The sequence below is a fragment of the Onychomys torridus genome, chromosome X (genome assembly GCF_903995425.1).
Source record: "Onychomys torridus chromosome X, mOncTor1.1, whole genome shotgun sequence".
Classification (NCBI taxonomy): domain Eukaryota; kingdom Metazoa; phylum Chordata; class Mammalia; order Rodentia; family Cricetidae; genus Onychomys; species Onychomys torridus.
In genome coordinates this window covers 89,883,888-89,901,284 of record NC_050466.1, presented here as the reverse complement: position 1 = coordinate 89,901,284, position 17,397 = coordinate 89,883,888, and the positions used below count along the sequence as shown (strand labels likewise).

The following is a 17,397-nucleotide window of genomic DNA, read 5'->3' as shown; positions in this document are numbered from 1 at the left end:
ATGTCCGGATTTTATGTGGGTGTTTGAGGATCTGGGCTCAGGTCCTCATGGTTGCACAGTTTTCTAGCATCCATTCCTGTATTTTCCTGTAAGGGTTTTAGGGCCAATGAGATGGCTCAGCAGCTAAAGATACCTCTTTCCAAGCCTGACAACCTAAGTTTGATTCCTAAGATTCACATGGTGGAAGGAGAAAACCTTAAGTTGTCCCCTACCCTGCCTATGTGTCCCCTACCATACAAAATAAATAAAAATGTAATAAAATTTAAGATTTATTTTTATTATTTATAATAATGTATATGTATATATTAATGTGTATGTGTAGGTATGTGCATGTGAGGGCAGGTGCCTATGGAGGCCAGAGGCATTGGATGCTCCAGGAGCTGGAGTTAACAGGTAATTGTGAGTCTGCCCAGCTGGGAACTGAATTTTGGTCCTCTGGAAGAACAGAAAGTAATCTTAACCCTTGAGCCATAAATCTAGTCCCTAACATCTTTTTAAAAAATAAATTTATACCTTTAATTCTTTTTAAAATTTATTTATTTGTATTTTATGTACATTGGTGTTTTTCCTGCATTATGTTTATATGAGCATACCCTGGAACAGGAGTTACAGACAGTTTTGAGCTGCCATGTGGATGCTGGGAATTGAACCTGGGTCCCCTGGAAGAACAGTCAGTGCTCTTAACCACTGAACCATCTCTCCAGTCCCTTCAACTTGTTTATATATGGTGTGGAAAAGGAATTCAACTTTATTCTTTTGCATGTGGATAATGAGTTGTTACAGCCTCATTTGTGGGAGACTTTTTTCTCCATTGTGTTTGTCTTAGCACCCTTGTTAAAAGTATGTCAACCATAAATGTGAAGGTTTATTTCTGGACGTTGTTCTTGTTCACCGTTTTCCCCTATGCCCTTTCCATTGTAGCTTTGGAGTGAATTTTGAAATTAAAAAATGTGAGGTCCCTAATTTTATTCTTGGTTGTCTACACTGTTTTTGAACATTACTGGTATTATGAATTTTCATATAGGTTCTGGGATTAATTCATCAGTTTTTGAGAAAATGGAAGGTAGAACTTTGATCACGACTGCAGTTGAATTTATAGGTTGGAGGCTGGAGAGATGGCTCAGCATGGAGAACCCTGGCTCCTCTGCTCTTCTGGAGGTTCTGAGTTCAATTCCTGGCCTTCACATTGTGGTTTACAATCAACTGTAATGGGATCTGTTGCCCTCTTCTGTTGTACGTGCTGACAAAGCACCTATATATTCCATAAACAAATTTATAGGTCAATTTAAGGAACATTTTATCTTAATATTAAGTTTTCTGACCTGTAAAATGGTATGTTTTCTTATTCATTAGGTCATCTTTAATTTCTTAGTCTTGGGGTATAAATTTTGAACTTATTTTGATAGTTTTATTCCTGAATACTTTAATCTTGATGTTATTGGAAATACATTAATTTAAATTTCAGATGATTTATTACTTGTTGCATAGAAATTCAGTTTAGCTTTTTTTGGCTTTGTTTTCTTGTGGGTGTTTTGGTTGTGTTTTCTTGTGCTGAGGATTGAACCTGGGCCTTGTTCATGCTAGACAAGCAGTCTATCAGTGAGCTGAGTCTCAGTCTACTATTCATTAAATTTTATATGTTGATCTTCTTGTAGCCTTGCTGTATTTGTTGACTAGTTATAATGTCTTTTAGCAAATTACTTAGTATGTAAGTCTTTTAAAATTACAACCTCTTATTGTACTTTATTGTTAATGAAAAGTTATTATAAGGTTCAATATCAAGAGTCTGGTCTTGGGCTATCAAGATGGCTCAGCAATTAAAGCCATGAAGTCTGATGACCTGAGTTTGATCTCTGGGACCCACAAGTTATTTTCTGACTGCCACACACATGCTTTCCCCTCCACCATAAATATATAAATAAGCATATAAATGTAATAATAAAAATAATCTGGTTTTATTTTGTAAGAAAATTCACTTGGTTTTGGAAATACCTTCAATTTCTTTCTTTCTTTCTAGAAAGCTTAATCTTCATGTTGTGTACTTCTGTTTGTTGCAAATATTTGCTGTGCTATTATTTTTAAAGGTTTGCTTATTTTATTTTATGTGCATGAGTATTTTGTGTGTATGTATGAAAGTACACTGCATGTGTGCCTGGTGCCTGTGGGAGCCAGAAAAAGTGCTGGATCCACTGCAACTAGAATTGTGGACAACAGTAATCTACTATGTGGGTACTGGGAACTGGGAACCTGGGTCCTCTGCAAGAATAAGTGTTCTTAACCTCTGTGCCATCTCTCCAGCCCTAGCTGTGTTTGTTATTATACATTTATATAAACCTAACAGAAAATCAGTCATATAGTAGGCATTTATTATGTGTGTGTTAAAAATGATCATTTTGTGCCTTTGAAATATTTATAATCATAATTCACTTTGTACCTTCTAATAAAATATGGAAAGATACGAATTTATTTAAAAATCATTAAGTAGGCCAGGCGGTGGTGGCGCACACCTTTAATCCCAGCACTTGGGAGGCAGAGGCAGGCGGATCTCTGTGAGTTCAAGGCCAGCCTGGACTACAGAGTGAGTTCCAGGACAGGCTCCAAAGCTACGCAGAGAAGCCCTGTCTTGAAAAACAACAACAACAACAACAAAAAACCAAACCATGAAGTAGTATAACTATGGGAAGTTGGAGGAAGGAGAAATTATCTCTTATATTTATACAACTTTAATATAACTACTATCATTTTGTGTATTTCCTTTGTAACTACTATATTTAAATTTTACATAGCTATAATTATAATGCACATGTAAAGGTTTTTTTATTGTAAAAACAATTTCTCCTCTTTATCCACCACTTTATTATAATATTTTTCAAAAAGAAAAATGGAGGGCTGGGGTTCAGTGTTATAGGACTTGGTTAGCATTTGTGAAGTCCTAGATTTGATCCCAAGCACTGAGCCCTCCCCAAATTACAGTGGAAACTTATCTAGCAGTCATTCAGATACTACAGTTAGAGATTTTCTCCCTTTCTTCTTCCTTTCCTTTTATTTTCTAATATGGGGTATTAAACTTGGCCTCATTCATGCTAAAATATTTTACTGTATTTGTTTGTCATTTGTTTACCATTTATTTATCAGCATAGCTTATTTTGGGGATTCATTTCAATATGTATGAATGTACTTGTACTATTTTCTTAGAATAGAGTCTCAGAAGAACAATTACTAGAGCAAAATATATGAACAGTTTTGGTTCATTTTACATGTTGCCAAATTGCTTTCCAAAAAAGCCAAAAGATAGTTCTTTAAGATGTTTTAACATGACTGTTCATTTCTTCTCTTAAAATTTGGTGTCAAATATTAAGTTCACATGTTGTTGGTGATATAAGTCAGTAATAGTTGCTGTGAAAGTAGTCAGTCAACGATGGCATGATTATACCATGTGCAAGGAATGGAGGTTGGCCTGAGAATCTGCCCAGAATAGTAAAGTGAAGGAATACCTATGCTAAATGGTCTGTGTCTGAATAGCATCTCAGCAGAAAATGGTGGCGGTGGAGATGAGAAAGGTGGTACTGAGATGAGGAGAAAAGACAGTAAAATATAGAGCTGGGGACATAGTTCAGTGCTAAATGTCTTATCCTGTGTACTCGTGTCTAGTATATACAAGGCCCTGGCTTCCATCTCTAGTAAGGAATAAAACCTACACCACCATTACTATTTATAGTGTGTGTGTATTTTACTTGTTCTCCTTAGTCAGCTACTATCAATATATCTGTCATAAGGTGATGGTATGTAGATTCTCATTATTCACCATCACCCCTTGGAAGACTTAAGTCAAGGCCATGCTATATTGGTCTCAGACAGTAGTAACATCCAGGCCCAGTTACTGCCTTCCAAGGTTGCTTGCCAGATACTAAACTATTCTCCAAAGGTTTTTTTTTTTTTCTGTCAGAACTGGGGAATGAATCTAGGGAAGCATGCTACCATTGGGTTATAACACACCCCTCAACCTATTCCCATTTACACGTATCTTTTTTTTTACTCATATCTTTTAAAATGATTTATTTTCATTTTATGTGCATTGGTGTTTTGCCTTCATGTGTGGCTGTGTGAGGGTGTCAGATCTCCTGGAACTGGAGTTACAGACAGTTGTTAGCTGCCAGGTGGGTTCTGGGAATTGAACCTGGGTCCTATGGAAGAGCAGCCAGTGCTCTTAACCTCTGAACCATCTCTCCAGCCCTCATTTACATATATCTCGAGTCTTCATTTTTTTTTTTTCTTGAGACAGTGCAAGCTTGATTTAGCTTTTTACTCAGTTAACTAGGTTCTACCTTATAGAAAGATAAACCCTAGAGGAGCATTTAGAAACTTTGTTCCCTAGTTCCCAGAATGAAACACAATAAAATGAGCAATCTTATTATTTAAATGTATTATTATTTATCTAACATTTTTGCATGTACTATGTTATATATGTTCTATAAGACATATATTTCCTACCAAGGAGCCCAGTTGGGAAACAAGGATAAGAACTTAAAAATAAGGCTTTGGTTGTAGCTTAGTGTTTTTTTTTGTGTGTGTGTGTGTTTGTTTGTTTGGTTCTTTTTTTGAGACAGGGTTTCTCTGTGTAGTTTTGGTGCCTGTCGTGGGTCTTGCTCTGTAGACCAGGCTGGCCTTGAACTCACAGAGATCCACCTGGCTCTGCCTCCTGAGTGCTGGGATTAAAGGCATGTGCCATCACCGCCCAGCTATGTAGTTTAGTTTTAAAAGCTTGCCCGGTAGGTAAGAGATTTTTGGTTCAATCCAGGGCAAGAAATATCAACAGGTTAGGCATGGTGTTGCATGCCTATACTTCCATCACTCAAGAGGCACAGGTAGGTGAATTGTTATAAATCCTAAGTCAAACTGATACATATCCTGAGTGCCAGGTCAGCTAGGGCTACACAGAGAGACCTTGCTCTTCTGCCCACCCCCCACCCCCCCCAAAAAAAACATTCAAACTACACTAGCGAAACCAAACCACAATTAGAGTGAATGATGCAGTTTTATAATTAATTGCTCAATTGTGTGACAATATATGTAGGAATTCAAAGAAGAAAGAGCTGAGGGTATAAAGTTTAGTGGTGGAGTGCTTGCTTAATACTCACGAATTTTGAATTTGCCTTCATCAAATTGCCAAAGATGTGACAAAAAGGAGACTGCTGAATGGTTCCTGGATGTTCCAGGGGACTGAAACAGGTGTGACTGACATAGTAGATGAAGGGAAGGGCTATAATTCAGGGTAAAGTGAACAGTATGAATCAACACACAAAAACAGGCTGGCCATGCTGGCACACGCCTTTAATCTCAGTGCTAGGGAGGCAGAGGGAGGTGGATCTCTGTGAGTTCGAGGCCAGCCTGGTCTACAGAGTGAGTTCCAGGAAAGGCGCAAAGCTACACAGAGAAATCCTGTCTCAAAAATCCCACCCCCAAGATATATAAATAAGAATACACAAATTGTGTTCAGGTGGCAAGATAATTCCTATTATGGTAAGTTTTTTTGTGAGGAGAGCTCTATTGAGATTATATTTGGAGGGTCAGTAAATGACCCACGATGTCTATATAAGCATACAACATACAAGACAGAATCTATCATTGAAGGTGGGGAGTATCTTAGCTGACTAAAGAAAATTTTCCTTTTGTCTAGATTGAAGAATTTGCAGTGAACCTGTGGAACTGGACAGTTACTAAGAGAATAGAATTGTCTGTGAATGAAAGCCAGACAGCTAAATGTAGGTATACATTTTGCGACATGAAAAGTAGTCTTAGTAGACATGGGTAATATTCCTGAAGTTTGACTGTTTTGACCAATTCTTAAATAGGGATTATTTTGTTAAGTGACAGCCAAATAGTTTGAAAGCACTAGATTCTGTTTCCCAAGCTAATAGCTTCCCACTGTTCATGAGTTTTCAGAGGGATCTCTTTGTTGATACAGGTTTTAAGGTACCACTGCAAGATAGTCTAGAGATGAACAATGATGATCAAAAGATGGGAAACTAAACACTAGAGGGAGTGTGAAAGGACATGGGTCACTGGTAAGAGATGGTCAAAACCTTCCGTATTCTAAAGGACTTTCAAATAGGAGTTTCCCCTCTCTGCTAATATTAGAAGGAAACACATTGCCATGTGAGGGATTTAGACTTTAAAATTTTTATTTATTTATGTGTATTGTTATTTTGCCTGCATATATACCTGCATATCACATGCATGAGTTACAGATGGTTGTGAGCCACCATGTGGGTGCTGGGTATTGAACTCAGGTCCTCAGGAAGAGCAATCAGCACTTCTAACTACTAGCCATCTCTCTAGCCTCCTGATTTTTAAAAATTTAAAGTATTTCCTCAGTATGCCAATAAACATAGTAGTAAATTACTAAGAAAAACTGTAGAAATCATTTCTACTTGCAAAAGCAAAAAGGAGATCAGTAAAACAAGCAAACAAACAGAAAACCCAAGTCAAACATCTTTTTGGGTGCTTCAGTGTTTGGTAAAGGGTTAGTTACTTTAGCTAAAACAATTAAAGCCTAATTTGCTGACAGTTGCTGTTTTTGAACAAAGAGAGTGCCAGCAAATGAATTCATGAAAGTTACTGTCCAATGATAAAGGACACATTGGAGCAAGGACCTCTAACTGCTTGACTTTTTAAAGGCAAATTCCTTTTTTTCTGTATACAGCAAGCGGAATTTACTAAGTGTTTATGTTTGTGAGTGTAAATATGAAACTATACAATTTCAGATAAGGTAGCTAGTAGTTGATATAATAAAAAATATTTTTATTCATGAGTTTACCCCTCCATTATTATATTTAGAGACTAGTTCTCTCCCTTTAGATAAGTACTGGTATTATTGCTTTCAGGTGCCTTAACTCCTATAGTTCTGAGGAAAGAAAAATAAGAATTTATCAGAGAAACACTATACAAGTGAAGTCTATGATATTAAATGATTAAATATGATATTTAAATTCTTAAATCTGAGGGATATAGTAGATGAAGTGGGTCTTCAGCCCAAGGACTTCTTACAACATACTGAATTTATCAGTTCGTATTTTTTGTTATTTTTTAAGTTACTTTAAGACAGGGGCTTGTTATATATATATCTCAGGCTGGCCTCAGACTTGTCTGTCTTATGCTGACATTGAACTTGCAATCCTCCTGTCTTGGCCTCCCAAGTACTGTAATTATAGGTATGCCTTACCACATCTTGCTTATATATATCAACTCTTAATCAGGTACATGGGTGGTACTTTGATATAGTAAAGAATTAGCTATGTTGCAGGAAGATTTAAAAGATAAGTTCTAAAACTGTGTTGATTAAAAGATGCTTTGTCTTCTTATAAACAAATTCAGTGTGCTTGGATTATGTTACATGATAGAAAAAAGTCACCAAGAGTTTTACAGTTTTTTTTAATAATTTGGAAGAATTATGGAATAATGAACAGAAATTGGAAAGCCTAAAATAGAGGATAGACTTGTAAATTTTATTTGTGTGCATGTGATATTGGGAATTGAAGGCCTCATGAATACTTTGTGAGTTCTTTTGTCACGAACTATATGCCACACTTAAAACTGTTTTATTTGTGGTAATAGTAGATTGGAGATATGACACACACATTGAGGCTGAGCCTGTAGTTTTGCAAATTATTCACATGAAGGTGGTAATTGGAAGCTGTAAGAGTAGTTGAGTTCTCTGAAGGAGAAAATAATGATTCTCAAGGAAACTAATTTTTGGGGTTCAATTTTAATAAAGTTGTAAGTTTGAGAAACATTGTTATTTAGTAATGGCAAGAAAACAGAGGCAGATAGATTATTCATTTTAAGAAGTTTGGGGGCTGGAGAGATGGCTCAGTGGTTAAGAGCACTGGCTGCTCTTCCAGAGGTCCTGGGTTTGATTTTCAGCACTCACATGGTGGCTCACAACCATCTGTAACTCCAGTTCCAGGGTACCTGATGCCTTCTTTTCTGGCCTCCTTGAAAACCAGGCATGCATGTGGTGCACAGACATATATTCAGACAAAACATTCAAACATATAAAACAAAAATTAAAAAGATCATTTATCAAAGCAAGGTGTGGTGGATGCATGCCTTTAATTCTAGCACATAAAAAGCAGAGGCAGGCTGGGTGGCGGTGGCTCACGCCTGTAATCCCAGCACTGGGGAGGCAGAGGCAGGCGGATCTCTGTGAGTTCAAGACCAGCCTGGTCTACAAAGCGAGTTCCAGGAAAGGCGCAAAGCTACACAGAGAAACCCTGTCTTGAAAAAAACATAAAAACAAAACAAAACCCAAAAAAAGCAGAGGCAGGCAGATCTTTGTGACTTGAGGCCAGCCTGGTCTACACAGTGAGTTCCAGGCCAGTTGGAACTACATAGTTGAGATCTTATCTCATAAAAACATGGAGTTAGAGAGATGACTCAGTGCTTGAGAGCACTTGCTATTCTTCCAGAGGACTCAGGTTCAATTCCTAGCATCCACATGGCCATTCTCAACCATCTATAACTCCAGTTCCAGGAGATCTGACACCTTCTTCTTGCTCTTGGGTACCAGGCATATATGTGATGCACAGACACACATGCAGACAAATACTTATGTACATAAAAGTTATACATTTTTTAAAGAAAGTTTGGCACTGAAAGGAACAGGAGAAATAGAATACAGGTTTGAAACACAGTAAAGTTATTTGCTTCTTTTGTGGTAGGGATGAGGTGAGTTGAGTATGTTTGAAGGTAGAAGGAAAGGAAATTTGGAGATAATATTGAAGATAACTTTAAGAGGAGGAGTAATTGAACTATCAGTGTTCTTGAAAATAACTAAAGAACTAATAAACATTAACAAAAGGAAATATTTTCAAAACATTTCAAAACTGGAAATTCAAATCAGTATAAATATAAAATTAGAAATTATTTTACCAAAAATATTTGTCAGAAGAAATAACTTTAAGAGATTTCATAATAAGCAATAAAAATCTGACTACTTCAATTATCCTATAATTTTAGCTGGGTATTTTTTTACAGTAGAATGTTTATTAGAAATGGTACCAACATGGATAGAATGATTATTGAGATATAGCATAAAGTTGACTGGGTATAAAGTTCAGCTGGAAGAGCACTTGTCAAGCATGTATGAAGTCCTGGCTTCATCTCCAGCACTGCATAAATTAGGCAGTTGTGCATGCCTGTAATCTGAGGTGAGGACTCAGGAGTATCAGAAGTTCAAGGTCACCATGGTTTCATAGTCGTTTTGATTCTATCCTGGGCTATATGAGACTGTTTCAAAAGAAAAAGGTAACAAGTTCAGTGATATATAAACTCATTTTTTAAAAACTTACATATGTTTTATGATAAGGCCCAGTACAGATAATGAACAAGTTACATTTATGCAGACTTTCTATTTTCAGTGACAATGAACTATATAATAAAGGCACCCGTATTTTATGAATTATACTTTAAGAACTTTTATGTCATCTAAGAAAATATATAGTTTCAGATTTTAGAAGAAAATGTAAAACTACCCTGATATCCAGAAATTTGCCAGATGACGAGTAGCTAGCTATAGGTTGCAACTCTACTGAGAATTATTTTGTTAGCATGATTCATGAGCATTATGTGGATTCAGATATCCTCAGTGAGTATTTAGGATTTAACTCCTATAGAGTGCTAGAGAGATCCCTAGAAATCCATAAAGATACCTCCACAATAGACTACTGGCAGTGGTTGAGAGAAAGCCCGAACTGACCTACTCTGGTGATCGGATGGCTGAATACTCTAACTGTCGTGATAGAACTCTTATCCAATGACTGATGGAAGCAGATGCAGAGAGCCACAGCCAGGCCCCAGGTGGAGCTCCGGGAGTCCAATTGGTGAGAGAGAGGAGAGATTGTATGAGCGAGAGATGTTGAGACTATGATTGGAAAAAGCACAGGGACAAATAGCCAAACTAGTGGAAACACATGAACTGTGAACCAATAGCTGAGGAGCCCCTATGGAACTGGATCAGGCCCTCTGGATAAGTGAGACAGTTGATGAGCTTGAACTGTTTGGGAGGTACTCAGGCTGTGGGACCTGGACCTGTCCTTGGTGCATGAGCTGGCTGTTTGGAACCTGGGGCCTATACTGGGACACTTTGCTCAGCCTGGGTGAAAGGAGGAGGGGGACTGGACCTGCCTGGACTGAATCTACCAGGCTGAGCTGAATCCCCAGGAGAGTCCTTGCCCTGGAGAAGGTGGGAATGGAGGGTGGATTGGGGGGAGGGCTGGAGGAGGGAGGACAGGAGAATCTGTGGCTGATAAAATTAAATTAATTATAAAATAAAAAAAGAAATTACGATGTTAGAATTATATGTCTATTATATATATATATATATATATATATATATATATATATATATATATATGACTGGAATTAGTAAGCAAGTAATTAATTTGATAAATTTCAGGTTATTTACTTTTGAAAACTGATTATTTAAATAGGCTTTAAAAATTCTTATTTTGGGCTTAGGAGTGTAGCTATGTGCTATAATACTCACTGTGTGGGTTTTTAAACATTGGCATTGGAAAAACACGCAAACCCCTCACATATTTACTTACTATGTGAATGTATGAGCCTCAGTATAGGAAAAAGTAAAACAGAATATAAAGTAAAATGCTGGATGTAACACAAAATGGACTCCATGTGTTTTTGTGTACTTTTTATTTTGTTTTGGTATTTTTTGTCTTAATGGGTTTTTATTTGTTTTGATTTTCATTTTTTTTTTTGAGAGAGCATGAAGTTGGGTGGGTAGGGAGATGGGAAGGATCTGGGAACAATTGGGGAAGGGAAAGAATATGATCAAAATGTATTGTTCGAAAAAATTTTAAAAGAAAAAACAGTTCTGGATGTGGTGACCCATGTCTATGATCCCATCTTTTGAGAATTGAAGGCTGGAAGTTCAGGAGTTCAAAGCTAGCCTCAGCTGCATAGTGAATTTGAGGCCAGCGTGGGCTACATGAGACCCTCTCTCAAACAACAACAAAAACCCAGACTAAATAAAACTCATAACAAAACTGTGCAAAAAACAACAAAAAAACCAAGTTCTTTTTTTAAATAATAAAACTGGCTTCACTTTAATCATTGCTACTTGTGTGTGTGTGTGTGTGTGTGTGTGTGTATACAAGAGATTGAATGCTTTGTGTTTAATGGATATCTAATTACTATTTTGCAGTGTGTCATGTTGCTTGCAAGCTGGTATGTATGTATGGAATCTCAGTTTCTTCAGAAGAAGCTATTCAAAGACAGATTTTGGTAAGTCCTGATTAATTGAAGAAATGAAATAAAATGAAATGACACAGTGTTTACTTCTATGATAATAATTAAAGTTAGTATAAAACTGGAAGTAGTCAAGCTGGGCGGTGGTGGCACACGCCTTTATGTGAGGCAAGCACTGTGCTATATCCAAGCCCTAAAAACATAAAGATCAAACATGCAGAAAAATCAGTTAAGATGATACCCCAATTTGTCCGATTATTTATCACTAAATAGAATAATCAATTCATGGCCACTCTTCTTTTTTCTTTTTAGAACTTTTATTCAATTTTCAGTTAGTATATGTACTAAGTAATGGGTCTCATTATATCAATTTGATACATGTATATAATTGTGCTTTGCTTATGTTAACCTGCCTATTATACTCTCTTGACCTCTTTCTACCCTCCCTTTATTTCTCTTCCTCCCTCAAATGATCTCCTTTATACTATCATGGTGTGTGTGTGTGAGTGTGTGTGTGTGTGTGTGTGTGTGTGTGTGTGTGTGTGTGTATGTAGAGAGATAGATAGCCATATATTGATTCTATATATGAAAGAAACCATGTGATATTTGTCTTTCTGAATGTGGTTTATTTCCCTTAACATGATTTATAGCACTACCTATTTTTCTGCAAATTACATGATTTTATTCTTTATAGAACCTGTAAAACAGGCCAATCTGATCTTGATAATTTGACATTAAGACTCTCTTCCCAGGTGATCTTAGGTTGTGTCAAGTTGACATTAAAATAATCAGCACAAACATTAATTTTTTGTTATTGCTGCTTTTTTTGTTTGTTTGTTTTTTGTTTCTCAAGACAGGGTTTCTCTGTGTAGTTTTGAAGCCTGTCCTGGATCTCGCTTTGTAGACCAGGCTGGCCTCGAACTCGCAGAGATCTGTCTGCCTCTGTCTCCTGAGTGCTGGGATTGAAGGTGTGCACCACCGCCACCCAGCACTTGCTGCTTTTCTTAAGACCACTTCTCTTATGTTGAAATTCAAAGCAGAGAACAGAACTCAAGTAAGTGCCGACTGCTGGTTTTTTTTTTTTCCTGTCTATTGTGTCTCAATATATAGGATAATTTTTTTCTAACATCTTTCAACCAACTTGGGAGAGGTGTGAAGTTTTAAAATCATTTCCTAACTTCTGTTTTCTAGATGAGCATGAAAACGGGAAAAGAATGGTTGGATGCTGGAAGTGCTCCGATTGCTGACGAATTTTTTCAAGCTGCCATGGCTGTAAGTTACCATTGATTTTTCAGCTGTGGCAGTTATTAATAACACCTGTGGTAAGTCTCATGCTTGTGTTGTCTTATTTTCCAGGATCTAGAGAAATTATATGTCAAATTAATACAGAGCTGCTACACCGAGGCCAATTTGACCATGCATAAGATCACTGTGGAGAAGGGTATCTTCCATGTGCTTTCTTTTCAAGCTGAGTCAGTAGGTATCATAAACAGTGTGGCCTTACAACAGAACATTTTGTCTCTGTAAATGTGAAAGTGATAAGATGTGTCCTTGGCTTTCTATGGGATAGTGTAGTATGATAGTTGATATTAACAGTGGTGACTGTTATCTGTGTAGGGTGAATGAGGGTGAAAATAAAGATAATAGCTAAGCATAATTTTCAACCAATTCATTTAACATCTGCTATTTATTTATGGCAACAACTTTTACTTGAATACTGTCTCTGAGAGTCTCGTTTTAAACTATTTTTTTCATGTGTGTGTGTATGTGTTATGATGCACACATGTGAGTGTGTGGGGAGGGTGTGCCTTTGTATGCACACGCAGAAAGGCTGGAGCAAGACATCGTGTGTCTTCCTCTATCATCTTTGCCTTAGTCCCTTGAAATAGGGTGTCTTACTGGGCCAGAAGCTTGCTGTTTGAGCTAGGCTGGGTGACCCAGTATGTGCTGGGGATTTGAACTCAGGTCTTATGTTTGGAGAGCAATTACTCTTACACATTGAGACATCTATCCACCCTTGAGTTTCTCTTACTTTTTTTTTTTTTGTTTTGTTTTTTGAGACAGGGTTTCTCTGTAGCTTTGGAGCCTGTCCTGGACTAGCTCTGTAGACCAGGCTGGCCTTGAACTCACAGAGATCCACCTGCCTCTGCCTCCCGAGTGCTGGGATTACAGGCGTGCGCCACCACTGCCTGGCTGAGATTCTCTTACATTCACAGTGTGCTTTAAATAGTTGGCCTCAAAGGTGCCTTCTCATTTACAATTATTCTGGGTTGTTCATTGATACTTTAAAAAGTCTGCTGATAAATATTAAAACTGTACTTTATCTTTTGTTGCTTTATTACTTCCCCTGTTTTGTCATTATGGGGTTAGGTATGCATTTTTAGTTGGCAAAATATAAACTGTGATGAGTTTGCCTACAGTAATTCTAGAAATGAAAGAGACCTTAAAATATATTATTTTAACATCTTTATTGACATAATTTCTACACCATAAAATGCATCTATTTATAATGTGTCAGTGATTTTTAATATATTTATAGAATCATATAGTGCTCATCATAGTCTGAATTTAGTACATTTTTTACTCCATGATGAAACATCTTACTCATTAGCAGTCAAGCTCCATTTTTCCTGATACCAGTCTTTAGAACCATGAGTTAACTTTCTGTCTGTAAATTTGCCTATTCTGGACATTTCATGTAAGTAGAGACATACAGGAAGTGGTCTTTATGATTAACATCTTTATTTAGCATAATTGTTTAAGGCTCAATCATGTTGCATCATGCTTCACTTTGCAGATATGCTCTTTTTATTTATCCTCTCATCCACTGATAGACATTTGAGTCATTTCCAATATTTGGTTATTATGCATTATTCTACTGTGACCATTCATGTGCAGAGTTTTATATTTACATGTTTTTATTTCTCTTGGGTATATAAGTGTAACTATTTTAGAGTTAGCATCTTTTTTGAGAAAGTGCCAGATTATCTTCCACAGTGGCTATGCCATTTTACATTTCTACCAGTAGTGCATGGGAGCTTCATTTTCTCCTCATCTAAAAGTTTGATGGTTTCAATGGTTTTAAGTAATTATATTTAAGCCCATGATCCTTTTAAATTTATTTCTAGGTATGAAGTGAGACAGATATCTAACTCCATTCTTACTTGTGCACATGGATATCCAAGTATCTCAAATGCCACTTGTTGAGAAACTATGTTTCCTTGTTAAGTAATCTTGGTAACTTTGTCAAAAATAAATTGATCACAAATGTGAGGGTTTATTTTTGGTTTGTATTCTATGTTGGTTGGATATATCTGTCTTTGTGCTACCACCAGACTGTCCTGATTATTGTAGTTGTATAGTAAGTTTTGAAATTAAGAAGTATGAGTTACCCAGTTTTTCAATATTGTTTTGAGTATTCTGGGTCCCTTGCATTTCCATATGAATTTTAGGATTAAATTGTCACTTTGCACAAAGAAACCAGCTATAATTATAATAGGGATAGAGTTGGATCCGTAGACCATGTTGAGGAGTATAGCTATCTTCATAATATAAAGTGTTCTTATATACAAACATTTATATATATTTTTTTCATTTTTTGAGGCAGTATCTCGCTATGTATGTATGTGGCCCTGTTTAGCCTGAAACTCAATATATAGACCAGTCTATCCTTGAACTCACAGAGGTCTGCCTCTGTCTCCTGAGTGCTGGGAATAAAGGTGTGTACCACCATGTCTGGCTCTCTTTTTTTATATTTTCTGTTAAAAATTTAAATTGACACAAAATTTATGGGATGTATGTTTTGTTATATTTATATATTGTGCATTGCTCAAATCAGGGTATGTTTTATTTTGTAATGATGAAACTGAAGTTCATAGAGGAGACATTATTTACTGGAGATCCAAGACCAGAATCAAAATGTCCTTTTTTCTTTAACTTTTTTTTTGAGAATTTCATACATGAGTACTGTATTTAAATAATTTCCGCCCCTCCTTCTGCCCCTCTAACTCTTCCTATGTCTTCTCCCCCTCAAACTATTGACCTTTTCTTCTTTAATTATTGTTTTACACACACACACACACACACACACACACACACACACACACACACACAAACACACACAGAGTCCATTTAGTGTTGTTCATGTGTATGTGTTTAGAGGACTGACTGCTTGGGACTGGATAACCTATCAGGGAGCTCATCTCTGGAGAAGACTGATTCTCCCTCTCTCAGCAGCCATTAATTACCTCTAGCTTTTCATTAGGGGTGGGACCTTGTGAAATTTTCCCCTTCTGCACTGCTATGTCAACTGGTGGTGTCATTATGCAGGTCCTGTTTAGGCAACCATGTTGTTGAGATCTCATTGATGTAGCTTCCTTGTCATTCACTAGTTCTCTGGCTCTTACACTCTTTCTGCCCCCTCTTCTGAGATGTTCCCTTAGCCTTAAGCATAGGGGTTGCATTGTAGATGTATTTTTTTGGGTTGGACACTCCATGGTCTAATGTTCTCTATATTTTGACCAGTTATGGATTTCTGTAATAATTTCTACCTGCTTCAAGAAGATAAAGGGTGAGAACTACTCTTATCTGTAGATACAAGGATCAGTATTTAGAATGCTTAGGTTAGAAATTACATGGGTTTAGGAAAGTGACAGTAGTATGTTCTCCTCTAGGGTTCATTATCTTACCAGTCATAGCTAACTTTACAGCACCAGGCACGATTTCCCTCCTATCAAGGAAGCCTTAAGTCCAGTTAGATGGCTTCTGGTTACTCCCAAAATATAAATACCACTAGATTTTCTGTCTAATGTTCCATACACTGCAAATGAGATTGATCATGAAAATGAATTTCCTCTTCATATTTTTTATCTTGCTTTTTTTGTTAATATAATTTGTGAACTACTTTAAGGCAATTAATGAAATACTGATATAAAGTCTAGCAGGCCTTGGACTTTCTTCTTCTTCTTCTTCTTCTTCTTCTTCTTCTTCTTCTTCTTCTTCTTCTTAAGATAGAATATGTAGGCAAGGCTAGCCTTGAACTCTTAATCCTCCTGTCTTAAAGTCCCCTGTTGAGAGTTAGGTGTGTTCCACCATGCTCAGTTTTATACCTTAACTCATCAATTTGTTCTATGCCTTTGAACTGTCACTTGACATTTCTTAGCCTACAAAAGCTAATATTTCAATTAAGCAAGTAACCATATGTACAGTACTGCCAATTGCCTATATACTAGACTGGGTACAGAGGTGCCTTTGGTTTGACTGTAGTTCATGGAAAAAGATCTGTATCCAGTTTAGCAGTTTATATTGATTAACAATTAGACAGTGTCTAGAATCACCTAGGAGACCAGCCTCTGCGCATGTCTGTGAAGGATTAATGTAGATTAGGTTAGAGCTCTATGTATGTCTGTGGGAGATTGTGAGGTTAACTGTGGTAAAAAGACCCATTGTGAATATGGGCAGCACCAGCTCAGGTTGCGGATACAATATGACCGGAAGCCTCCCATTTCTACCACCATGCTTTTTCCTGCTATGATGGATTTCCCCTTGAACTGTAATCCAAAACAAACCTTTCTTTTCTTTAGTTGCTTTTGTCAGGTAGTAGATTGAAGCAATAAGAAAAGTAACTAGTACAGCCAGAAGTGCTGGTTCCTTTCCTTAGTCACAGTTATTCAGGAGGCTGAGGCATTAAGATCACTTGTGTAGCTTGACCTTCTTGTGGAACACCTAACAGTGGGAGCAGGGGCTGTCTTTGACTCTTTTACAGGCTTTTGGGACCCTATTCCTCATACTGGGTCACCTTGCTCAGCCTTAATACATGCGGAGGTGCTTAGTTTTATTGCAACTTGATATACCATATTTTGTTGATACTCATGGGAGAACTGCCCTTTCCTGAACAGAAACAGAGGAGCAATGGATTGGGGGGTGGGGACAGAAGGAAGTGAGAGGAAGGACTGGGAGGAGAGGAAGGAGGGTAAACTGTCATCAAGATGTAAAATAAACAAACAAACAAATAAATTAAACAAAAGATCACTTGAGATCAGGAGTTTGAAACTAGCCTGAACTACCTAGTGAAAGCCTGTTATCATAGCCTATTTTAATAATATCTAGGAAGGCATTTTTTATTAACTAAAT

The 17,397-nt window shown here is 37.0% G+C and overlaps 1 protein-coding gene across 1 annotated transcript in view; it reads left to right on the top strand.

Annotated features, from left to right (window-relative positions):
- Positions 1–17,397, top strand: part of Tex11 (testis expressed 11) — a 301,157-nt gene that overhangs the window by 11,055 nt on the left and 272,705 nt on the right. The window contains exons 3-6 of the mRNA XM_036174947.1: positions 5,678–5,762; positions 11,222–11,301; positions 12,457–12,537; positions 12,622–12,741. Coding sequence (XP_036030840.1) covers positions 5,678–5,762; positions 11,222–11,301; positions 12,457–12,537; positions 12,622–12,741 — 366 coding nt within the window. The remainder of the gene's footprint in view (positions 1–5,677; positions 5,763–11,221; positions 11,302–12,456; positions 12,538–12,621; positions 12,742–17,397) is intronic.